The sequence below is a fragment of the Gymnoscopelus braueri genome, assembly GCF_963280865.1.
Source record: "Gymnoscopelus braueri genome assembly, chromosome: 14".
Lineage (NCBI taxonomy): Eukaryota > Metazoa > Chordata > Actinopteri > Myctophiformes > Myctophidae > Gymnoscopelus > Gymnoscopelus braueri.
The window spans coordinates 34,052,452-34,079,951 of NC_137619.1; the positions used below are offsets into that span (position 1 = coordinate 34,052,452).

At 43.1% G+C, this 27,500-nt stretch overlaps 1 protein-coding gene across 4 annotated transcripts in view; it reads right to left on the reverse strand.

Moving 5' to 3' along the window:
- Positions 1-27,500, reverse strand: part of ltbp1 (latent transforming growth factor beta binding protein 1) — a 167,653-nt gene that overhangs the window by 67,690 nt on the left and 72,463 nt on the right. For 3 of the 4 annotated variants that reach the window (XM_080448613.1, XM_080448615.1, XM_080448612.1), the window contains exons 7-12: positions 26,563-26,858; positions 24,546-24,648; positions 17,292-17,351; positions 10,634-10,756; positions 2,803-2,970; positions 153-323 (exon numbers count right to left, since the gene is read on the reverse strand). In XM_080448613.1, coding sequence (XP_080304739.1) covers positions 153-323; positions 2,803-2,970; positions 10,634-10,756; positions 17,292-17,351; positions 24,546-24,648; positions 26,563-26,858 — 921 coding nt within the window. The remainder of the gene's footprint in view (positions 1-152; positions 324-2,802; positions 2,971-10,633; positions 10,757-17,291; positions 17,352-24,545; positions 24,649-26,562; positions 26,859-27,500) is intronic. The other variant, XM_080448614.1, reaches the window with a different exon arrangement.

Genomic DNA, 27,500 nt, shown 5'->3' on the forward strand with positions numbered 1-27,500 from the left:
CACACACACACACACACACAGGTATATATAGCCAAGTCTCCTGCAGGAGGCACGTCTGTCCTGTCCTGGACGGGGGAGAGTCTCCAGATGCAAAAACGGATGATGATGATAGAATACACACATTGTGGCTGTATTGCATGTTATTAACTCACCTGGTATAACCACCTCCGGGTTCCCAAAAGCCTCCACTGGTCTCTCTGGCGTGGGCAGAGGCTGGGGGGCGAGCGTTATCACTGGGTAGGTGATGATTGGTTTGTTGATGATGGGCGGCTTAGGCAGAACAGTGTAGCCCATCCCTCCAGGACAGATCTCTTTGAACTTAGCTACATGATTATGAAAAAAACAAAAAACACATGACATTATAAAAATTCTGACTAGAAATCTTCAACCTCTTAAAAGAAAAGTACAGTCTTTCCACTTTTACACATGATTTCAATTTGTTCCATAAGACATTTGGTGAAAGGGTACACTAGATTACGGTACTTTGATAACAAATTCCATTGGCTAGTAGCCACACACTAGAAGGTGTTCTGAACCACTAATTAAGCATTTAAGCCATATTTAAGCCAAACGTAAGCCCTTCATCGTACGATGAATAGCAAAAATAGCCTATCTAACAGTACGAGCTCTTAATGCATTGCGATGCGAAGCGTAGTGAGCTTGTAGGTAGGCTATTTACGAAAAAAAATTAAATCTTAAAAAAAAATCTCCAAACCTATAATGACATGACCAAAATAGAGACTCCATGGTGAAAGACAAGCGATTAAATTACAGTAGTACAACATTTTCAAGATCAGTGTGAAATCCCCTGGAGAAAAATGACACAGTAACTAGAGCATGTGGTTATTTTAGTCTTAGAACATAGTGAAGAATAGCCCATTTGGTGCTAAATCAGATTAAAATTATGTGTTGTGCAGCCAAGCAGACACCATTTGAAACTCTGCATTTTCTCCTTTTGCAGCTCTTATCTCAGTAGGACAAGACCATGTCACAGTGAATTCCTTGACAGGGCTGACATCACCCTCTGGGCTCATCTTTTTGTAAACTACTGTAGCATTTTATAAAAAGGACCCGACAAGATTACGCGAGGAGGAAGAACATCGAGGCTCTCTATTCATTTGCGGAGAAATAAAAAACTGCACAAACTGTGGCTTCAAAGTGATTCACCTTTACCCCCCCCCCCCCCCCCCCACCTCTTTTCATATCAGCAAACTTCAATGGAACACATTTTTGCAGTTATCTAGATGAGCTCTGTCAATCTTCACAGACAAAAGCATTTTCTGTACGAAAAAAAAATAAACCGTCAGGTAATTTGGGAATTTGATTAGATCCACAAAGGCACCAATGGCAATAAAAAAAACACTGTAGATGCATAAAAAGAAAGCACATCACATTATTCAGTTAATAATGACAAATGGCACAAAAAACTTGGAAGAAACTGAATTTGTAATGCAGCTGCTGCCCATCATATCAATGTTAGACATAATCCACTAATCCAGGCTGTCTGTTACAGTTTGCCACCGGAGTATACGATACATATGTCTCCGTTTACTTTTATAACTCTCCTGAATCTTGCCCACAGGCCCATTCTGAGAAAAAGGGCAGCAACAGACGGTATACTGTATACTCAATCCAAGCTTCCTCCCACACAGTTTACGGTATCACACTGGGCAACCCAAGAAGAACTGGCAACCCCCAGGAATTATAGAAAGGTGTTGTTAATCAACTTGACCTTTTCATTTGCAATCATTTATCTCCCGACTGCTCGTTTAGACCGGCCGACTGTACCGTACCATGCTAGCATCTCCAAGGTAACTGGCAACCAGAGGCATATGGTATGCCTGATGATCACACAACCAGTGTTTCTAATTGAACTCATGTGAAGCCGCAGAGGAACGTTACAGAGTACAGACTATTCAGGCACAGGCAGAGACAAGGTGTATGCTGGTGCCAACCCTGAATTGCCTTGCGTAATGGAATTCTTGGCTCGGTTTCATTTATAAACGCAGGTATTTTCCAATGTAATTCTAAGTGTGGAGAAACAGCAAACAACCCACTGTTTGTATTGCGTTACCGTGGAGCATACGGATTATGCTGTTGTCTCAAAATAAACAAATAAATAAGCTATTAAGTATATGTGAAGGATGGGCAGTAATAAAACTGTAAATGACCATAATGCGTTTTTTTGTGAGGAGAATTAAAGTAAAGTGGTTGTAGTGAAGGCTTTTGAAAAAAAGAAAAAGAAATAAAAAAGACATCTAAACTACTAAAAGCAACTACTTAGCAAAGCAGTGAAACTCATGCAGACAGAAGGTGTATAGGCTACTGGGGACAGTGGGAGTTTTTCTCAGAGAGCTACTTTGACATAAAGCAATGGTTAAATACAGGGACTACCAGTATTGAGTATTGATTCCTACAATGCTTAATTTATTCTCCATTCGTCATACGATGTCACACGCCAAAAACAGACCATCTCCAAGCTCATGACATGAGGCTGTACAGATCAGCTAATTCTGTTGTGCAACACCAGCAAGCAACAAAGTATAAATCAGGCTTAAAGTCATGCGCCTCGAACTCATGGAGTCTTTCTGTTTTTGACGCATACCTGAGCCAATAATCAATAGGTCAATAGGAGTACATTTTGGAATGAACTACTCCTTTAAGGAATTGCACGTCCTATAGGCAAGGCTTTTGACACACACTTATTTTTTCACCCAAACATGTCTTTGTGTACACTCTCAATAGACAAACCTTCCTATAGTCCGTCATGGCTGATGGTGGATATGGTATTCGGGGCCTTACCTGTTCCTGGGAGGGGGCATTTGTCACAGCGTGGGCCCCAGGCCTTGCCCACACTGCAGCAGCACAGCTGTTTGCTGAGCTGAGCAGACACCGGATGCAAGCACTGCCTCCCAGAGCTCACCAAACGGAAACAAGCCCCTTTCACCTCTTGGACGGCAGGCGTGTCAGCTGAGGAGGAGTGCAGTAGGAGGAGAAGGCGGCAGAAGATGGGAGGGGAAGGAGGGCGAAGGAGGAGGTGCGCCATAGTGGAGGTGACACATACACGGATGGATGGATGGATGGAGGGGGGGAGGAAAGAGAAAGAGAAGAAATAAAGAAGACCCCTTCACCAAAGCAACCCTATCCCTTCCCACTTGCAAAACCCACCTGCAAAACCCACAACACAGAGTTCTAACACATGCACAGTCAGATCCAGAGTGTTAATGTGACTCTTGAGTGTAAAAAAAATGGAGGATGGGTCCATTTTTACACTGTCAGAGGTCAATCACTCCGGATTCTACTGTGTGACTACAACAACATTTAAAGTGCTGGAAGAATATGGGAAATATTTCAGTGGTAGTCGATGTGATAGACCACTGAAATATTTCATATTTTCATTTGGGGTGTTTTGAGCTAAGAAGAAGAAGTCAACCACATTAAACTAGGGGAAACCTTATACAAAACTCTTGTGTGCACACACCCACACTCATGTACACACACACGCGCACACACACACATCCACACTCACGTACACACGCGCACGCACACACACACACACACACACACACACACACACACACACACACACACACACACACACACACACACACACACACACACACACACACACACACACACACACACACGCACACACACGGAATAACACGGAATAACACGGACAAAAGTTCTTCTAGGCGGAAAAACTGGGGAAAAGGGGGGTTTCATGCCAATAGATCATGCACTATTGAATAGTCATTTGCTGGCTTGAATAAAGGCATGCAGCAGAGCTCAGTGTTACACATCACCAGGGGGTTACATCAGCTCTGAATATCCTCAGAATCAACTGGAACTAGCACATAGCACTATGGCATGGCACCAAGGGAACACAGATCATTACATCCTCAGAATCAACTGGAACTAGCACACAGCACTATGGCATGGCACCGGAGGAACACAGATTACGAGGCACTAACCAGTGTTGCCAGGTCTGCTTATTATAAGCGAATTTGGGCTTGATTTTCTGTAAAGTTGCTTGTAAATATTGGTAGTTGTGGGTTGCTTTTTTTTGGGGGGGGGGCTTGTTTGTAAAGCATAGTTGCTTATTTGGGCTTGTTTCCTAATGTTGTTTAAAACAGAAAAATAATATTTAAAAAAATAATAATAAGCTCTTTTCATATCCAACGCATATAGGTTTCAAGTGCTCATGTAGCCTAGTTGCTTCTTTTGGGCTTGTTTTCATAGACCCAGTTGCTTAATCCTCTCGCTAAATCTGGCAACGCTGGCACTAACCTCTGAGAAGCACAACAAAAATGAGGAGAATCCATGTATTTTCCCAGCACTGGTCATTCCTTGCATCACTTCTTGTCATCTAGTTCTTAGCCACTTAAACCCCTGTAGTCTTTAGAGAACTGGACTGGAGTTACAACTGTACTTAGACCACATTGTGAGCTTGTAGATCTGCTATTTTTGGCTAATGTTCCCCCATGCAGAATATGGACGCTGGGATTCAAGTGGTTAAGCCCTACTATATGCAGATGTGGTTACTTGTTCACACGCTCTATGTTATGTTATGGTTTTTAGATAGATACTGCTCGACCACAAATAATAATGTTATTTAGACAGAACGCTGTTTAGGCAGATGCTTAGGTTTGAAGTTAAAGGCCTTTTACACGTTGGAGGCGTGACGAGTAAACAATATGAAGCTGCAAAATGCTTGCCTGTGAATATTTTGCATCAAAACTATTCATTCTAGAGAAGTCGGTTATTTGCAGTGCGGAAGCTCAGAAAAATCGACCTGTTCTTTGTTGACTAGGGTTCATTCTGTCAACTACACCTTTACCAGTGGTGGAAAGTAACTAAGTACATTTACTCAAGTACTGTCCTTAAGTATAATTTTGAGCAATTTTTACTTCCAATTTTCAATACTTCTACTCCACTACATCTCAAAGACAAATATTATACTTTTACTCTACTAACTTACCTAACTTACCTTAACTAGTAACTTAACTAGTTACTAGTTACTTTGTAGATTTTGATTAAGCTTGTAGAGCATTTTATACGTAAAAAAACTTGATGCCAATACTTTAGTATACAGTACATTTTTAATACCGAATTTGTACTTGTAACAGAGTATTTCTACAATAGGGTATTGATACTTTTCATCAAGTAAAAAATATGAGTACTTCTTCCATCACTGACCTTCACAGACAGAGAAGTTATTTCTTTAATGGTTGGGCCTAATTGTGCTCGGGTATGAGTAAAGAAGTGTTGACAAAAATTACACTTCTCTCCATTCTCCATTCTGAAAATACTTCAGCTGTCGAACGACACATCACATGACACTTTTTTTTCCTGAAGCATAAATTAGGCTTTGATGTCCATGTTTTACTTCAAAATAATAGTGAGCAGAGAGAGCAAAACGTTGTTGAAACCTGTCCCAATGTCTTCACTCAGCTAACATTTAGCCCCCTTGGGCAGCTTGTGTGCAATGATATTGTCAAAACAGACAGAAAATGTTCTCAGGTTTCTCTTGATTATGTTAAAGTGTGTGTGTGTGTGTGTGTGTGTGTGTGTGTGTGTGTGTGTGTGTGTGTGTGTGTGTGTGTGTGTGTGTGTGTGTGTGTGTGTGTGTGTGTGTGTGTGTGTGTGTGTGTGTGCGTGCATGTGCGTGTGTGTGCGTGCGTGCGTGTGTGTGCGTGCTCCTGCGAGGGGAAGTGAGGATGCACTTGATGACTACATGAGTACACACTCACACATACTATCAAGTATCGCTGTGTACACACACACGCACACATGCACACACGCACACACGCGCACACACACACACACACACACACACAAACACACACACACACACACACACACACACACACACACACATAAACAGTAATCCCTGTCCCTCAACTCCTCAATAACAATTGTGATGGCGCCACTATGTCTCAAACCTCAAGGCTCGGACAGTCACGGGAAATCGGCCATGACAAGCAACAATCATGCTCCCATAGCCTACTCTGTTCCCTTTCCTCTGGTCCAGTCCTATGTCACCCCTCCCTGATCCCCTTCCCCAGAGACCCGCCTGTTACCCTCTCACCCCTCCCTCTCACCCTTTACTCCAGACCCCCTGCACACACAGCCATATCCATGGCAGTGATGGAGCCCAGCCAAAACCCCCAATTAGGACATCACACAGTCCTCCTGCCACTTAACTACTGTAGTTCACAGGCTGGGGCTGACAGACTTGACTCTTTCACAGTCACAGTACCAGGGTTCACTTAACCCATTAAAGACCTGAGGCCGATTCTACAAATGTCTTCTAAATGCTAACAGTTTTCTGAAAAGCTTATGTTGCTACTGTATATCAGTGGTGCTCATAAAAAAGGACCCCATCTCAAAATATTTTGTTCCAGGCTATTTTCACAATGTTTGCCTCTTTCTTACGTAATTTTTGACAATTTGGCCAATTTGTTATTAAAAAAGGTCTTAAAAGTCCTTAAATTGTCACTTTAGAAATGTACAAATGTTGGTTTGTTTACTGTTGAGTGAGAAAACAATGTTGGACATTAAGCTAATCATCTGGGGACCCCCTCAAAATAATTTGGGGACGCCCTGGGGGTCCCGACCCACAGGTTGAGAACCACTGGGTCAGACGTTAGATGTTCTCCATAATAAGATACTGGTGGAATGTGTTGGAATTTGAACGGACACACAGGGCCTACCATATTTGGAGCCGAATCACATATGGAATTTTAAGTGCTCAAATTATGTTTTATTTTTAACCTTTTTAAGCCTCAAAATGTGGACATTGCACAACCGGAATAGTTTCACAGTTACTGTACGGATGTGTCGCAACGTGATAAAAAGGTTAAATGCCGTTTTACTCAGCACTGCACATGGAAAGCATTCTTTTATTAGTCTGCACTCGTAGCGCTCTTGCAGCAGACTGTGAGACTGAGGGTGATGACTCATTCCACGACATGGTTCGTATTAGAGGTAATAATGACTTCAGATTGGTTACTATTAAAGTGACGGACATTCCAAGGCAATCCGAGGCAGAACAGCAAATCAAATCAGTTCGTTTTTGTGAGCTATTTTCAGCGAAAGCTTTCCCCACAATAACAGAAAACAGAAATATATACTAGTATTAAAAGATACTAGTATTGAGCACTGAGGGACTCCGGTTACCCATATGGGGTTTAAGTGGTTAAAATTAAGTGTTAGAATCGAGAGACCTTTGTACAAGGGCTGATTTGGAAACACTGAGCAAGAAGATTCTCCTTTTCTTGTCTATTTTTTTTATATAAAACACAAAGGTCATTGCTCTTAAGTGAATGTGTAACCCCCCCCCCTCTATCTGAACTACCATGGTGCATGACAAGTAGTAGGGCAGTGCTGATAAGAAGCATACACACTCCGTGGACATCATATAGAAGGTAAGAGATAGAGAGAGAGGAGAGAAGAGAGACAGAGAGAGGGGGGGGGGGGGTGGCGGGTGGGAGAAGCCCCCAAGGACAAAGCCAGGTGGTCCGAGGCAGAGAGAGCTTGACTCAAGTCACTACTGTCTAGGATTGGGATCTGGAAACCTGGAGTAATCGGAGGAACCGGCATTGGTTCCATCACATTTGGAACCGTTTCCATGACCGGTTTGATCACACCGTACGAGCTGGTTATGTGGACTTCACGTCTGCTATACAATTACAAGTTTGAGTGGTTCTCAAGCTTCTAAATTTCAAGTACCCCCATAACTCTGAGAGTGTACAAATGTACATTTGTACACTCTCAGAGTTACAGACCTCTATAGGAATCGTTAAGGGGAACCGTTAAGGAATCGGACCGTTTGGAGGGAATCATTAATGAACCGGAATCGTTTAAATTCTAATGGTTCTCCAACCCTACTACTGTCACAAGTATGTTGAATGCGACTTGTCCGACTAAGCCAGGCAATCTGGAACAGTGCTTCTCATCCTTTTAATATCAAGGATCCCCAGTTTGACCACAAACCCCCATTTGATACGTTTTTTTATACACTGTAAAAATGATGTTACAATTAATATTTGTAACATAATTTTTGGGCGGTGAAACCGCCCCTATAAGTGAGATTTGGAAAAATGTACAAATATCTTGGGCAGTGAAACCGCCCCTAAAAGTGAGGTTTGGAAATTTGTACAATTATCCTGCGCTGTGATTGGCCAATCACAATCTATTCAGTACTGTGATTGGCCAGTGTCACATGACACATGTGCATAGCCCTATATAAGCAACCATAACTTGAAAAAAACCATAAATTGTTTTTTTTTCAAGTTATGGTTTTGTCCATCATAAAGAGTGTTTCAATAAATGTATTTATCTTTTGTACATGATTGATCGACTCCATTCAGTATTGTGATTAGCTAGCAAGACACCGCCCACTTCACACAGGGTGTGATTTTTACAGTGTTTACACATTTTGAAAACAATATTAGTTTTCCAGTTTACGGCCCATAATTGAATGGACTGAGACCATCGTGACAACATGCTGGAACCAGCGAATGGTGGTTCCTGTTGAATTAATATACCTGTCCATGTTCACAGAGGGGTATCTAAATAAGATTGATCTAAATACGATTGGGGGGGGGGGGGGGGTGTTAGAGACACAATGGTGGGACGTCTCTGATTAACCCATTAAAACCGGGAAAGCATCTGTGACATTTTAGATTTCTTAGGCTATTGAAAGACAGCAGATCTACAAGCTCACAGCGCGTCAATTCGTGCCGCGCTATGAGCTTGTAGATCTGCTATTTTAGAAAAATCGTGAAAATGTGTACAAATCTGTGTATTTGTACAAATTAGAGAGAAAAAAAATACGCAAATCTTTGCTTCTAGGGGTCCCTGGAATAAAATGTTTTGAGATGGGGGTCGGCGACCAAATACATTTTGGGTGGTCCTTGACATGAAAAGGTTTTGAGCACCACTGATATGACAACATACGTTTTTTTCAGAAACTGTTAGGATTTAGAAGACATTATGTAGGTCTTAATGGGATAATTTCCCATGTCTCCCATCTCCTTGTAAGGACAAGCTGGATGCTGAGCTCCTTGGAGTCATCATGGGCGACGTGGTGATGAATGGCTGCTGCCCGCTCGGCATTCATTAGCCGTGAGATAAATAGAGGATAGCCAGGAGACACATGGCCTGTGGTGTAAAGTAACTAAGTACATGTACTCAATTACTGTATACTTAAGTCAAATTTTGAGGTATTTTTTACTTCTACCCCACTACATCTCAGAGACAAATCTTGTACTTTTTACTCCAGTACAATTATTTGAAAACTTACTTTGTAAATTTTGATAATTACAAAACATACAATATTTACCACTTCAGCCCTATTTAAACTTTGACTATATGAAAATAGCAGATCTACAAGCGATGTGACACGTTGTGAGCTTGTAGATCTGCTATTTTCAAAAGGTTTTTATAAATGTACCTCAAAATTGTACTTAAGTACAGTACTTGAGTAAATGTAATTAGTTACTTTACACCACTGAGTATACGTACATCCCCAAGGCACACACAAAGGTACACACGCACGCACACACACACACACACACACACACACACACACACACACACACACACACACACACACACACACACACACACACACACACACACACACACACACACACACACACACACACAATAAGGTAGGGTGTGCTTGGCTACATGTCACGATTGAAGGGCGTTGTTGATTAGTTGAGCTACATCCAAAAAAATGCAGAATCAGAGTCTCACACCAGGATCTCAGTCCATCTAAACGTCATCTCTTCCCTTCCTGGCCGTCTCTCGCCTATCTTCTGTTTCTGCTCCTCCTCCCAGATATGAAAAATGAGATCTGTGGGCCTTGGTAATATGTTGTGGCATGTGCTCCAATCCATGCTCATGGGCAGAACCTGATTAATATGATATAAACACCATGCTTCCGTTCCGTCCATGCACTTTCATTTGTTTCCACACATTCATATGCATGTCAACAAACACACAGTGTTAGCAGCAGCATTCACAGCTCTTTGTCTATGCTCGTAGCGTACAGTACATTGACAGTGAAATGAAAACATCCGACGTGTGTGTTTTCCCGTGTCTTTTGGAAACATCAGTCATAATGCTGTAGGAACATGACCAAGGATGCAATTCTGCGGTTCAGAAACCAGCATGCAAATATGACTGTGTGTCAAGATTTCTGTTCAAATGTACAGTACAGATGAGAGGAGAGGAGAGGAGAGGAGAGGAGAGGAGAGGAGAGGAGAGGAGAGGAGAGGAGAGGAGAGGAGAGGCCAAGGCAGAGGAGAGGAGAGGAGAGGAGAGGAGAGGAGAGGAGAGGAGAGGAGAGGAGAGGAGAGGAGAGGAGAGGAGAGACAGAACAATGGATGGATTGCATCAGAGCCTTGTATTAGAGAGTTGCGTCACCTCGGGGGCAGAAAACAGCACCGGTCACGTGGTTCATGTAAACTCGAAATAGTGACAAACGCTCATAGACTTCCGGTTCAGGGCTTTGTCACTATTCGCCAATAGAAGGCTCTGTAGAAGACTGGCCCGATGAAGAGAACGGAGGTGACGCAACTCTCCTTATATGGCTCCGGATTGCATGTTCCAGACTTACGTATGCAGGTGGAGAGTGTGGGGTCGGGAACGTAGTCAGGCTTACATCTGCATCTGTAGCTTCCCAGTGTGTTCAGGCACTCTCCATTGGGACACACTCCCTGGAGCTGGCACTCATTAAAGTCTGCAAATCAACATAAGTACAGATAATAACACAATTAATTTAATTAGTCCCAATGTACGCTTTAGCCGCCTGGACGAACTGTTGGTACCACTGTTACAGGCTGTGCTGGTTTTATTTGGCCAATGTTCTCTTTATTAAGTTGCATTATGTTACGTTTGCTGAGTCACTAATTAAAAACCCACATTAGAATAAAGGGGAAAAAAACACTTTGACCCTGGCGTCCTTATTTTGGGCATTTGTTATTATAGGTGGAAATGTTCAAACAATTTTCAAAATCTTAAAAAACGTATGCAAGTTTTTTGTACAACAAAGTATATAGGGCTTCAGTGGTTAACGTATTGGCATTTTGCTTCGTTCTGTAAGTAAAAGTGCAGTCTTAAAGCCGCCACGTGCCAAAAGTGTTTTTTGGCACGTGGCACATTGCACTTTTTTTCACTTTCGATACGGCACATTTCATTGTAGCACCACCGGAAACGGAATTATCCGGGATCCGGTTTTGCCGATCCCATCGGCCTCCATTCTAAAGCGGACACTAAAACGCAATTTTTTCGTTTGTAGTTTTTCTCGTCGCTGATCGCAGTTTAACATAAACTGTTGTAACTACAAGATGGCGACTGGGTTTTTGACGGGGATTTCACTGGGCGACGCAGTCGGATCGCCGCTGTGTTTACAAACAGTTTTATGCTAGATCTAAAGGGATTTAACGAGGTCTGTGGTGACGTGAATAAAACAAAAAAACAACAATAAAACGCTGGCACTGGTGAGTACATTATGAGATTAAACTCTGGCATGGAATGTGTTAATGGATGGGAAGATCAACTGAGACCAGAAGAAAACATTCTGGAGCCCATTCAACAACACCAGCTGCTGCTTAAATGTGATAAACACAACCTATATTTGTTTTGATACTATTCCCCTTTCCAATATGAATTTGGTTATAGACAAACGCTGAATTTGAAGCATGTGTCGGGGAATTTCAGTCGCTTCCAAGATTCCATCTGTTCTCTTTTTCCACTTCTCCTGTTGTTCAAAAGGTCCAGGATTTGAACCTAGCATGTGCAGTCATCCTTGATTATACCGTCTTCTCACCACAACGTTCAAAAGACGGTTCCCTGTAAATTAATTTCCCAAATACAGGCCAGGATAAGCAGAATGCACACAGGAGATGTGAATAATGCTACTGCATACAGGAGGAGTGCGCGGTAGGCGACAGCCAGCCTATCATTTTGAGAGGTTTCATGCGGACCATGAATATTTCATGGGGTTGCATCATAGTCATGCCTTTACCAGAGTGAGGACGTTCCGTTTAGCGCTGTCAAACAGTGCCAGAATCACTTGGATCTTATTGCAGGTGACATTTTCCATCCTCAGGGCAGGTGAACGAGGGCATTTCTGAAACCTGTCTAGCTTCACGGGACAGTTGATCCAAATCACCTTTTTTATGCACAGAACCTTAAAAGCAGGTGAGGATAAAGGTGTCAGCGTTTTTTCTTTCACAACATCATCGTCTCCTGCCAGGAATATCAATGACGGGCGGCCGTTGCATCCTGTTTAATTAAAGAGCCAAAGCATGTTTCCAGCAGCATAACTCACATCTGTTCCTCCAGGCCACACCCCATCACGGCTGTCAATCATCCCCCACACATGATAATTATCCTGAGGCCATAAAACGCCTTTTGCGATGAACCGAGAAGAAAGAGGGAGATTGGATTGAGTCTGTGAGTGCTGTTTTGGCCCCTCAGGTGACGTGTGATGTGTTCAGATCAGATTTATAATAAAGATACCCATCGGGAAGGTAAATAACCATTTTCTCCCCCAAACTGTGCCGCGTGCCTGTCGGTGTGTGCTCTGAGATGGACCGTTTTCTGATTAAGATCATTTTTCATGTCTCCCTTTACTGGACGGCACAGATGGGGTGTAACAACACTCTGGGAAGGAGAGTGCTCACGTGTCACCGCCATGCTGCGAGTACATTTCATCAAACCCCCTGCCGAGTAGCGAGCAGCGCATTAACGACCGTGACACGTCTCCGTCTCGTCTCGGTGCCCATTGTCAACCAGTTAAACCCTACTTGACCGGGGTCCCCCATGGATCCATATTGGCCCCCTCCTTTTATACCTCTACACCAAATTTCTTCGAGAAAAATAGCAAAGCTAAGAGCTCACACAACGTGTTGCAACGCAAATAATAATAATACATTTTTTTAACGTTTTGGAAATGTTTGAAACCTGGTGGACAGTGGTTATTAAGCATGGCCCCCGCCAAAAGGGTCTACGTAGGATGCACCTGTAGGCTACGTGAAATCAGTGCCCGCTGAGAGAGCCGGGCAGCGTGCCAGGGGCCTAGCGCTACACACAGCATCAGGTGAACCCTATGAACTCAACTGACACAATATCTGTTTAATTATGCGTGCAACACCTACGCGTACTGTGAGGACAGTACAGCTGAGCACACACCGACAGGCACGCGGCACAGACACGCTCACAAGCTGGAGTGCGGGACAAGCCACGCACAAGCGTGGCTTGTCACGTGCATGTGTCTACATGCACAAGCATGCACGGCACGAGCACTCGCTCGGAACACGTGCACGCACAGACACATACTGTACTGTCTGTATGTACGTATGAACACGCGCTAGCTTTGTAAAAGCTAGAGCAACCCTCCACTTTGATCCCCTCCCTCATACGGCTCCCAGACACAGTGGCACCACATCTGGTGGTGAGTAAACACAGACACACACACACAGACACACACACACACACACACACACACACACACACACACACACACACACACACACACACACACACACACACACACACACACACACACACACACACACACACACACACACACACACACACACACACACACACACCCACACACCTACAGTAGCTGAAACCCAAGTAGAATTCAAGGGACGTGGGCTGAAGACAATTGGAAGGGAGGGAATAGTAGTAATGAAATGAGAAAAATAATAACTATTGAAGAAGAAGAAGAAGAAGAAGAAGAAGAAGAAGAAGAAGAAGAAGAAGAAGAAGAAGAAGAAGAAGAAGAAGAAGAAGAGTTAGGATGTGGTGGATTACAGAGAGACACAGCACCTCAAGAGAGAGAGCCAAGTATAGGGCTCTTAGGACTCTGCTTCACTCACTCACACACACACACACACACACACACACACACACACACACACACACACACACACACACACACACACACACACACACACACACACACACACACACACACACACACACACACACACACACACACACACACACACACACACACACACACACACACACACACACACGCGTCTTCCCAGACTGGCAGCGCTCCGACTCGGCAGCAGCAGGTCTCGGCTCTCCTTTCAGAGCCCTTTCCCCGCTAGCCGCAAGCCTGGCAGCCACCAGGGTGCCGTGGCACCGTGCCACACCAAAAACAACCAATGGTGACAGTGAAACCTGGGCCCTCTGTTGGTGCTGTCAGGAACCACAAAGCTTACGTCAGTGTGGTCGTTGCGGAGACCAATGTTTTTACGGCGTGGCTCTGTAGGAGGTGAACCGTCTAGAAATAGGTCTGTCTGTGTGTTTGTCTGGGGCAAATCACAAACCGCTCCAGCTATCAGCGCCAAATTTCATTTGCACGCTGCCAGTAGGCCAGCATTTTTTCCCCCCTGCGTGTTTAATGTTATTGATGATATTTAACTTTTATATCATAAAATGAAAGTCAATGGCGGTTGGATTGAGCTGAAACCTTGGCCAACGTATTACGTCATAAAGATGACCAACGTTACAGACTGGCCACACAAAGCTCGAGATCCACATGGAAGCCATGCTGTTATTATTAGACCCTGTCTTGTTTACTTCAGACACCAGTGCCTCTGTCTCTGTATATCACTCTCGTGTGCAAATGTGTCACCCAGATAGGGTTGGGATCCGATACCGCATCCAACATTGAGGAACCGGAACCGATTCCATCACGTTTGGAGACGTTTATGGAAACGTTTTGATCACACTGTCAGAGCTGGTATGTGGACTTTACGTCTGCTAAACAATTACAATACCGGTGGTCCTCAAATTTTTACATTTCAAGGACCACCATAACTCTGAGAGTGTACAAATGGAACCAAACTGACCCGTACACTCTCAGAGTTACAGACCCTATAGGAATTGTTAAAGGGAACCGTTAAAGAATCGTTAAGTAACCGAAAGCGTTAAAATCCTCGATCTCAACCCTGCCAGTGCCTCTGTCTCTGTATATCACTCTCACGTGTGCAAATGTGTCACCCTGAGGTTGCTGCAACTCAACTACGCACACCTCTAGGTTGCCTTGTGTTGTTAGTAGGGGTGGGACGATATATCGATATATCGATATATCGCGATACTTTCTCCCGCGATAATTAATCGATATACATCCAAAAAATATCTATATTATTATTATTTTAGTTTTTTTTTGTTTGTGATACGTTGTTTTTCCTACTCTGTATTTGTGTAATGATGATTTTGAACTGTTTGGTGCTATTTTATGTGTTTATGAATTGAATACAAGGACTATCGTGATATATCGTTGGTGAATTTTCATGCAATATATTGTGATATCGCAATATATCGATATCTTCAGATATCGTGATATATATCGTTGGTGAAATTTCTTGCAATATACCGAAATTTTCGCACTATAAGCCGCACCTGAATATAAGCCGCAGCAGCTAAATTGAATGATTTGTACATATATAAGCCGCACTGGACTATAAGCCGCGGGTGTAAAATCCATAGATTTAGGAGGTCCCCTAGTGGCCGTTAGCTGTAAAAATCCATAGATAAGCCGCACCGTTATATAAGCCGCAGGGTCGAAATATTGGAAAAAAGTCGCGGCTTATAGTCCGAAATTTACGGTATATCGAATATCGTGATATCGCAATATATCGAACATCGTCGAATATCGTGATATATATTGTTATCGTGGGCCTAATATCGTGATATATATCGTATCGTGAGGTACCCATATCGTCCCACCCCTAGTTGTTAGGTAAAGATGAGATGATTATCAATATAAAAACATATTGTCAAACCTGGACAGTTCTTTACTGGAAACAAAACTGACTCTGGTGGCCCAGCCAGGTAATTGGTTCCATATTGTATCAGGAATTCATTCTGAATTGGATGGAGTTACTTTTCACAAGTTACTGCTGTTAGCAACTGCCCCAATTTACACTTCATTCTCTGTAAACCAAAAAAAATCTCGAGTCGTGATGAAAAACTCAGTGTTTTGTATTTTGAATTTAAAGGAATTTCTTGCCTCATCTAAGGAGGCCTTTAAACTGAAGGCATTATTCTTTCATGAGTTTCTCTCTCACGCTACGCCGTGGTCCCACCACACCAAACCAGCAGAGAGCCAGTTGTACCACAGAGCAGGGCAAAGGCCTGCATTCAGGGCTGGAGAAAGGCTTGACTGCTTCAGGGCTCATGAATGATTTGAATGAGTCCGTGATCTGAATCCTCAGTCCTACCATATACACACAGAAACCGAGGCTTGTTTTTTCTTGAATGCTCAACAAAAAAAAAACGCCTCCAATGCACACACACACCTCCACAATCCTCATCTCCATCTCCAGCACTCCTCTTTTCTTGAGTAGAATTATGACTGACAGGGTGAGGACAGGTTCAAAAGCCACCTTGTTCGAGAGCAGGCCTGATTCAGTGTGTCTCTCAAGAGCTGTCCAACTGTCCACTGTTCTGTTGAAACCGTCTACTGTGATCACATCCACATTTAATACTGGTGAGGGAGATTTATAAATTATGGCAGTGGCTTCTCTCTCACCTCAAACCCTGCCTCTCTGGCAACATGTTTACCTCTGAATACATCACGCCTGATTAGTGAGGAGAAGAAATTTAGGATGAAATGAAGGAACGAAGGCAAGAACGAAAGGAAGACAAACGAACAAAGGCAGCAGGTTTCAGTGCATTTCAGGCTGAGCTGCCCGTCACACAGATGTGGTCGTGAGGAGTTGACATTGGGTCCCCTGAGAGTGGGAGCCAGACCGCCCGCCCACAGACGGGTGTAGCACCAGTAGATGGCGCTCTCTACAGGTACAGCCCACAAAGCGCCAAGAGAGAGAGAGAGAGGGTGTCAAACGCAGGGACCACGTGTGAAAACAAACACGCTGGGGGAGAGGGCGAGAGAGAGAATGATCTCCTTGTCAAAAAGACATATACGCATTTCATGTCCATGACTTTTTTCCAGCCTTCCCCTTTTTTCTATTTTCATTTTCATTTTTTCATTTTCTCTCTCTCTCTCTCTCCCTCCCTCTCTGTTGCAAGGTTTTTGTATGCGCGCCTGGTGACAAATCACTTGTTTGAGCCTCATTTCTCTCAGCCGATGCCGCTGAGAAAACAATAGACTTTCTTCCCTCGCCCTCTGTGGGAGTCAAACATAAAGTAAACAATGCCGGTGCGGCAGGAGCAGTGTTGGACAAGTGTGGCACGATGTGGCATGGAGTGTGTATGTGTGAGGTGCTGTGCTGTGCTCTTACCTTGACAGTGAGAGTTGTTGATGCGCTTGTAGCCCTGGGGGCAGTCGATCAGTGGGATGGCTAAAGACAATATTGAAGAGATTGATTGAAATGATAGGAGATAGAATGAGAAGGGGAAAAAATGATGTTACATGTTAAGAGCCTTATCATAGTTCCACTTTAAACAATATTTAACACCATGAAATGACAAGAAATATTTGCAGTGGCACACGTATGTCTGTGTTTTACAGACTGTGGTTAATCTTCTTGTATTCTATTTCTATTTATTGTGGAGAATCTAGAATCTTTCTGAAAAATCAGACTGGAGTCCTCAAATAGACAGCCCCATTCTCAACTCTTTATTCATGTATGTATGTATTTATTTATTTACCAGGGACAGTAATCAACATGTCAGTTTTCACATCCATGTAAATGAGCCAGAGTATAGCCAGAAGCACATTTTCATCTGTAGTCCCTGAGCAGGCTGTTAAAAAGTGGTGATATAACTATCCATACAAAAACAGACATATAAATACAGTACAAGACAAGTAAACATAGTACAGGAGACATACTGTAACAATTACAGTAAAATATGAGAAATGACACCAGTGACAAATAAAGCTGATACTTACCCATGATTACAAGCTTTATCTTGTGCTGCTGCTAAAAAATGTATTATATTCTCTCACATGTCATACATTTACAAGTGCATGTACACAGGCATAAGTGCACGCTCGCGTTCACACAACCAAAACAAATGTCACCTATTGTCATTGTCGTGTGAAGGCCAACAGCACAGCGAGAGAAGGTAGGGTGGTTGTTACTCTGGTTTATCACAAATGACAGGGTGTCTTATGCACCACTTTGATCTCCAATCACTAATTCATGGCTTTGCCTTCGAGAGCAATCTCTCAGCTTACTACCAGATACTTATAGCTGCTCTGGTGACTAGAATAGCATCTCTGCTCATGCCGAAGGGAAATGAGATTTTGGCAAAAAAAAATGAAACATTCACCATATACAGTAAAAAAAAAAAAAAAAAATTATCAGATTGATGCAGCCAGGTCATAGCGGATCACATTGTACACGCATGAGAAGCAACTGATCAAGGCTATGAGTGAGCTTGATTTCCATCAAGGCATTTAACCCATTTAAAACCCGGGAAAGCATCTATGTGATTTATTTTGCGTTGGCTATTCAAAAATAGCAGATGCTATTTTTTGAAACATCTTGAAAGTGTTTTGATTTCTTTTTAACACAAATCTTCTCTTCTGGGGGTCCCTGGCACAAAACATTTTCAGATTGGGGTCCACGGCCAAACATATATTATTTTGGGGTTCCTTGAGTTTGAGAACTACTGATGTAGAAGGCATTTGTAGAATAGGCCTCGGGTCTTAATGAGTTAAATTGATTTTCTTTCCCCCCGGTCTTTGAACTTGCATGGCAAAACAGGTGTAAGACATCGTCCTGTCCCCCCCCCCTCCCTGCTACTTCCAAATGCCAAACATCATATATCCATGCTGCTTCATCTCGGAAAGGTTGACGCTAATTACTTGCATGGTAAAATGCCACAGAATGCCGCCAACATCTGGTTGACAAGTTCTCTGGTTGAGTTTGAATGAGAGATAGAGACAGAGAGAGAGTGTGATGGGGACGAGATAGAGGGAGAGGAGAGCAGAGAGAGGAAGAGAGGGAGGGAGGGCTAGGCTTACATACTGTACATAGAAGAACAACAGAATGAGGCAGAGGCAGAGAGAGAGAGAGAGAGAGACAGAGAGAGAGAGAGAAAGAGAGAGAGAGAGAGAGAGAGAGAGAGAGATAGAGAGAGAGAGAGAGAGAGAGAGAAAAGCAGAGCCACAATATAGTAAACAACAGAGTGTCTGTTGTTTACAGACAGTATGTGTGTGTGTGTGTGTGTGTGTGTGTGTGTGTGTGTGTGTGTGTGTGTGTGTGTGTGTGTGTGTGTGTGTGTGTGTGTGTGTGTGTGAGGGAGAGAGAGCGAGCAAGAGACAGACAGACAGAGAGAGAGAGCAGACACACGGCACGATGACAGGGAAAGAAAAGGTAAAGAGAATATGACAGAGGCAGAGGCAGCCTGAGGACACGGCTCCTGAAAGGTATTGAAATCACATTTCCCATGTTACCCCTGGCTCAGAATAAAGCCACCCACTTTTAAGCTGAGAGGAGTGACACGGACTGGAAAAGTCAAACTCCAAACTCTCCTTGAGCAGAGCTAAGTGGCTCTAGACTCGTAAGAGGCTAGCGGTGGACAAAGGCACCCAGTGGCGAGGTGGTACCCAAATACCTGGACAAGGAGATTGTTAACTTACTCAACAGGAGAACAACAAGGCGATGTTTGTTTGCGGGTAAAGCCCAATTTATATACCAGCTACAAGTGTCTCCGGGGGCACAATGAGGTGGTTCATGAGTGCATGTCTGCACAGAAACGCTAACCTTACGCCCCTGCCATTCCTGGGGACGAAACAGAGGGCCGGGGGAACACTGGGTCTTTGTAGCGCCTCCCACAGTCCTCTCTGTTTGGAAGTTAACACTGCGTTCTGTTTGGTTTGTTGAGAAATAATATAGACTTGGGAATGGGAGAGGCAGTGATGGAAGAAGTACTCACATTTTATAGTATCAATACCTTATTGTAGAAATAGCCTGTTGTAAGGGCAAGTTCGGTATTCCAAATTTACTTGAGTGAAAGTACAAAAGTATTGGCATCAAATTGTACTTAAAAGTACCAAAAGTGAAAGTACTCATTATGCAGAAGGTCCCATTTCACAAGTTTTAAAATGTATAAAAGTCCTTTGAAAATAGCCGATCTTTGCGACGCGTTGTGAGGTTACAGTGTGTAACCTCTCGAGTACTGCCTGAACTAACCTTGCAGGCTACGTATCATTACTTAAGTAAATGTACTTAGTTACTTTCCACCACTGTGGAGAGGTCAGGAGAATAACTCTCTCTTTCTGTATTACTATGTGTGGTTCAGTGATCTGAGGTTGTTGTTGTTGTTTCAGTCTGACACAGCTATAAACCCTAACATTTCCATCTACTCCTAGGCAACAAGACCTAAACAGAGTCATCCGAGGTAAAGAGTTTTCAACTCTAATACTTTGCGGTGAATCAAATAGAGTTGATATAGACGAGGGAGGCCCCGAAGAGTCCAGAACTAAATAAGCTGCTTTGCTATTATATGATAGCAATCAAATGAAAAGGGTTTAATCTATTTGTGGAGAGCTCTCCTTGCTAATGGTACTTTGATATCTGTCTGAACGCTGAGGAACGATCTGTTCTCTGGGACAAATTAGCTTTTTATTTACTTCCTCTGAGGGCATTCAAGTGAAACTAACCCCCACCCCAACAACGCGCAACTGCCTCCCCTGTCTGAGTTTAAGGGGAACCCATAGCAAACATGTAAATACACAATTATATGAGGACGGACGCAAACCCACACATACTCAATAGCACGCACGCATTCTCATGCTCTAGATCCCGTAACTTTGGCTTTGGGGAGAAATTCCAAATTTCTATAAAAGGGAGCCGGGAGTTTGGGACGGCTACCAGCTACCGCACATGGAACAGAGCTTCAGCCAAGCTCCTAATCTCCTTCCCTCCTGCCTACTCTGGCTAACAACCTCTCTAAAATAAGCCACAAGGGGGCAGGAAGCAAGGGGGAGAGGGGTGGTGGTGGTGGGAGGGGGGCACACCGAATGCCAGAGAGGCATTTAGTGCCCCCCCCCCCCCCCCCCCCTGGAAATAAACCCCAGGGTGAACGTCGCCCGTCTTTTTATACCCAGATAAACACAAGGGCGGTATAATGTTCCTCACTCGCAGTGACTCGGCTGCTTTATTCTGCCTGTTGCCAGCTGATGCACGGTGCACTTTAACCACTTAAAAGCCTCTATTCTTAGTAAAGGGACCTGAGTTACAACTGTATTTGGACCAGGTTTTTTCTGTCTACACCAAATCTTCTTGCGACGCGTTGTGAGCTTGTAGATCTGCAATTTTTGGTGAATGCCCCCCCCCAGCTAGGCATGCTGGGGTTCAATCCCGAGTGCATTTACAAATGAACACTGAACATTTGACTGTGTGTACAGAGAGATAGAGGTTCATGCGGCTGCATTGAGACACATTTTAAGGTGTAGGTTTCAAGGCAGCTGCACCTTTTGTATCGTGGGACGATGTTTTTTTTTAGATGTACCAGGTTATTATGATAATGCGACACAGTAAAAGTCCTGAGTGTTCATTTAATTCTACGAGTGTAAAGATTTGCACTCACACGGTTAAATCAGCACTCTAGGATTTTGCAGTGTACAATTATATCCTTGAAATACTGTGGCGGTGTATCTCTTACAGACAGGATGACAGTGGATTAAATGTTGTCACTCTGAATATATTGGAATGTAGGGACATTGTATATTAGTCTTACTAGTGTGTCATGGAGAACTCATGCTGGGAGACACGCCGAGGTTTCCCCGCCGTCACTCACATGTCAGTGCGACTCTGAACAATGGCTTTCTAAGAGTTCTCACTCTTGCCGATATATTGTAGTTACACTGCGGTGCCAAATATGGCTTGCGATATTTGTCATTTTATTTCAATGAATGTCACTGAGCAAAATTCTTCTTGCATGCCTTTATGCTTCCTACGTCAAGCACACAAGTCCATAACGTGGAATGAAATGTCAATTCAGATTAATTTAAAGCTTCTGTATATACTGTAGTTTGTTTCTGTCTGAGGCTGGCTCCCCACAATTTTCAGACATTTGTTAGCATTGCAGCGTATCAGCGTTTCCAAACTTTAAACAAGTGAGTGGGAGAGATGAAGTTGATATGTCTGGATCGGGGAGTCTGCGTCTGTTCAAGCGGGCATTTCATCCAAATATGGACAAAACACAGCGATGTGTCGTAATGCCTGGCTGTGAGAAACAAAATAAAGTAGTGACTAGTTTGGGAACCACCGAAAAGTGAGATTCTTTTGAAAGAATGTTGTTAGGTGAGTCAGTAATACCCACGGATCCATGTTTTAAGAGGAATTGGATTGTTCCTGGAAAACAAGACAGGACCAAGGAAGGACTGGAGTCTGCTCCGTTTGCCATGTGAGTCAGCACAGACACACTTATGTGTGTGTGTTTGACTGAACTCACTGTTTCCTCCACTGCCCACACCCACTACCTTCCTCTAATGTCCTCTTTGCCCCCACATGTCATTTTCTTGCTGAAAATCCCCCCCCCCCCCTCCCCCCACCTTGTCAGCGGAACTTTTCGAATGTGTCAACTGCCTCTGCCTCAGGACACGCCCCATTCTTGGACAAGGCTAAAAAGTGTGAGAACTACATCTCTCATAAACCAGCAGTGGTGTAAAGTAACTAAGTAAATGTACTCAAGCACTGTACTTAAGTAAAATCTTTAGGTATTTCTTCAGTATTTACAATGTTCAATACTTTTACTTCTACCCCACTACATCTCAGAGGAAAAGATTTTACTTTTACTACACTACAATTATATGAAAACTTCGTTACTTTGTAGATTTGGATTATTATTACAAAACACACTAACCACTTCAGCCGTTCAGCCGTATAAAATAGCAGATCTACAAGCTCAGCTATTCAAAATATTTTTTAATACATTTTGAACTTGTGAAATGGGACATTCTGCACAATGAGAACTTTTACTTTTGGTACTTTAAGTATATTTTGATGCAGATACTTTTGTACTTTTACTCAAGTACATTTTGAATACGGGACTTCTACTTGTAACAGATGTCAGTAAAATGTATGAGCTCAGCATCTATTGTGGACCAGACAGTACTGTAAGTTTTCACCTTGTGGAGACTTTTCACAGGGTTGGGAGATGTGTGCATTTAACTGGAAGCAGAGCTTATCCCAGTTTCCCTCTGTCTTACAAACACATCACAATGATTATTTGTCTCTCCAAAACATCTAATAAAGACCAACTTAGTTCCAAAACCTCTTTCTTTCAGACACTAGTGGATGTTGTTTAGGACCAATGGAGATATGGTCCCAGTGAGTCTCTAAAATGACACAAATAATAGCTTATTTTTTTTTGTATTTGTTAGTTTTATTCTTCTTCTTTTGCAGTTCTGGCTTAACCGTGCAGTAGGTGTTTTATGAAACTTGGTAATATGGTATAGGGCTATGCCAAACGGCCAAGAAAATACATTTTAATATAGGATAGGAAAAACAGTTAAATTCGAACTTCTCTTGGGATCCTTGAGCAATCTGCGCAAAACTGTCTACATTAACTTTGGAGAAATATCTAAAATCCCTATTGGAGAGAATTTAAATTAAGCCTCCATAAGCCAATCTATATTGCAGTTTTATGAAAAATTATTTTTCTGCCCCTAACTACATACATTTTTACAAAACTTTGCAGTATGATAGAGGATCATGAAAATACTCTTACTCCAATTGGCCAAAGGGGGGCCAATTAGCAATCGCTTGAAAATTTGAACTTTGAAAAGGCATGAGTCATGCCTCGTTTGGCCTACAGCCATGAAACTTGCTTACACATCTGCCACTAAGTAACCTCCGCCCTTCGATTTTCCGCCATTTTGAGTAGTTTGAAAAACACTCAAATCCGCACTTCTCTGAAAAGTTCTACACACGATCCATGGGCCTTTATCTAAAATCCCTGTTGAAGAGAAGTTTGTACGTGACAAAATTAAGCCTTGATGAGCCAATGAATATTGGCTTTCTCTCAAGTTCAGTCTATTCAGTTTTGATGGCTTATTGCACATAATATTGCATATTGGGTTTTGCATATTGCAAATATTGCATATTGCATTGCTCCCTATATTGCTGCTTTCAGCTATATTTTGTGTGTGTGTGTGTGTGTGTGTGTGTGTGTGTGTGTGTGTGTGTGTGTGTGTGTGTGTGTGTGTGTGTGTGTGTGGGGGGGGGGGGTTCAACTGGGCACAAGGGAAAGTCTACATTTAGTCACAGGATCCAAGACTGATGGATTCCAGAACCATCATAGACAAGTGGACAATTGTATAATGCTACGGTTTGTTTTGTTGCTAAAATTAGGTTTGCGAGCTTGGCACAGTCTGAAGTGCGTTTTAACATCACAATATGTGATAATGTGATGATACTCATGTGATCAGGACAACCCAAACAAAGAGCTACATATGGGACACCTAAATGGTAAATGGTCACCTCTAATAGACAAAACTAAACTAAACAAAAAAAAATATATTCTAATACCTAATTCCTGTGTACAAATTATAAATTCCATCACATTTGTGTACTTACATGGGTTCTTGGGACATTTCTGGCATTTGTGGAACCCCCAGGAGGTCCCGATGGTCGCACAGCAGTCCTCCTGTTTACTGAGTCCTGGAAGAGCCTTCCCACACTGATACACACAACACACAGTCATATGAGAGAGAGAGAGAGAGAGAGAGAGAGAGAGAGAGAGAGAGAGAGAGAGAGAGAGATTAACCCATTAGACCTGAGACTTCTAAATCAGAAGTTCTCAAACGTTTTCGTAATTCAAAATTATTCAACACTTTCAAGATTTTTTAAAAATGTTTTAAAAAAATAGCAGATGTACAAGCTCGCAGCGCGGCACGAAGCAACGTGCTGTGAGCTTGTATATCTGCAATTTTTGAATAACCAACGCTAAAATCTAAAATGACACGCAAGGGATGGAAATTGCAGATGTGGGAGAAAAAGTGAAGAAAGAGGGGGATGTAGGTAGTGGGCTTGAAAAGAGAGATGAAAAGTGAAGATGAGAGAGAAAGAGAAGAGAGAGAAAGAAGTGAGAGAGTGGGCTTGAAAGAAAGCGATGGAAAGTGAAGATTAAGGAAGAGAGAGAGAGAGAGAGAGAGAGAGAGAGAGAGAGAGAGAGAGAGAGAGAGGGGAGAGGCAGTGGGGGGTAATGACAGATAAGGTAAAGAGTGATTGTGAGGGAGGAAAAAAGGAACAGATTAAGGATAGGAATGAAAGAGATGGGAGGGATGGAGATGGAATATGGAGAAGAGAAAAGGGGAGAAAGAGTATGCGAAGCAATAGAGGGAGGGGATATATTGGTGGAGGAAAAGATAATGAAAAAAAAACAGTTTTATTAAATTGGTTATTATAATCTGTGTTGTGTTGAAACCTTCATTTACAGTCTCTGTGTCATATCCTCAACATGACACACACACGCACGCGCGTGTGCACACACACACACACACACACACACACACACACACACACACACACACACACACACACACACGCACGCGCGCGCACCTCATCCAGTGTGAAACAGATGGGCACACAGAGATAAGAACATACATCTTTCTCCCTCTCCATCCATCCCACTGATAAGTCTCTTATCTTTACAACACCAATTTGACTGCAGAATGCAAACCAAATTGAACAGTGATCTGAAGCAGATAAGTGAACAACACACCAGTATAGCTAATAACCTGGGATGTATAGAAGTTATTCAGATAAGATCCGTACTTTCTTGGTATAAGCCGATTAGACAGACGAGACGTACCGAAATGTCTCCAGTTGGATTGATTTAAAAGGATGAACGCACTGTCAGCGACTGTCGTTTTAGATGAGGGGAGAATCTTGAATAAAATAGCCTCAGACTGGTCTGACTGACCAAAAAAACATCTCTCTGACCAACGATAATGGTTACCGTAATTTAGTTTAAACATTTCTAATGAGTCTGTCTGTCTGTCTGTCTGTCTGTCTGTCTGTCTGTCTGTCTGTCTGTCTGTCCGTCCGTCCGTTGATTGCGTTACGTGTACAGCATGTCACTCTGTCTGCAAATTTGTACACCAGAGGGTGCTGAAAACACCAAAACAGACTTGGGATGAAACTCACGACCAGACACCTCAAAAGAAAGGGGTAACTATGCACACCCCTACAGAAGTTGCCTTGTTTCCCCTTGTTCGGTGGTGTTACCGTTAAAGATTATAGATCACTGTGGGGTGCCAGGTAGTGCACGGACAGTTAGTGCAACTCCCATCATGTCTCACGTCTCCCATGCTCTCTGACCTCAGTTTCCTGTCTCTCTATGACGTATTAAAAGAAGTAAGCATACTCGGTCACTTTAAGTGTTAACATTCAAGTAAATCTAGACATGATTATATTCATGTCTTTCCTTCTAGTACTGGGTGGGCCTGTCACAATTATTACATAATTGCCTGATCACAATAATTTGAGCTAATCGCAATTATTTTGCATAATCACTCGATCGCAGAGAATATTTTTAGACAGGGAAAAAAGGAAACGTGTTTTCTGTTTGTGGTGCTTCTGGTCAGTTTACCTGACTTCCAGTGGTCTCCTGGAAGCAGCGGCCCAGCTGGCTCTTGGAGGTGACAGGCTGGTACTGGGGAACCTGGTAGCCATGCTGGCTGGGGTAGACGATGTTGTGGCCCTGGTGCTGGATCTTCTGGCTGCTTTCCACATGGTGGTAGCTGTAGCTGGAAGAGGAAGAGGAGCCTGGCTGGTGCCCTCTGTTGTGGTTGTTGTTGTTGTCCAGTTGAGAAACTTGGTGGATCTGAACCGAGGCTTCTGGGGGATGCTTGACGTGTATGTTGACGATGTTGGGGCTAAACTTCACTGGAGGAGAACAGCAAATGGGAAAGGCAGGGCTAATGAAACTATCACCTTTAATAAAGGCACTCGACATGGGCATTCAGTCAGGAGCACTCTAGTCATAGATTTAACCAGTTATTACAATTAATGGAATATACTGGCGCTGATGGCTTCGCTGTTCCCTGAATTTTCAAGCTGCACACTAAGCTAAAACAGGGAGCACGATGCAGAATGGGTATACATGCAACGGTCAGGCTCAAAGCAATACATTTAATTGCAATACATTGAATTGGAGTTTAACCTTTGAGCCATGCCTTTGACTCTGACCTAGAAGGCTGGAGGCTCAGGTGGCGAAGGCAAAGCTTTGCCAGCAACAGCACATGAGGCAGCTCTGGAGTAGCATGGATCAAGTGTAGGAGGGAGCAAAATTCAAATGGGTCGCCTTGATGCGAGAATGGGCTGTGATAGGTGTGTAGAAATGCGTAGCTGATTAGAAACACTTATTCAATCAGCAGGCTGACAGCTGTGGCATACTGTATGACTCCCGTGTTGTGCATGAACTAACTAGGCAATGCTTCATTTCATGGTAATGGGACTGGATTTCACAAAGTACAATGACAGAGGTAGCTTATGGCAAATTCAACTCACAGTAACTCACAACATGCC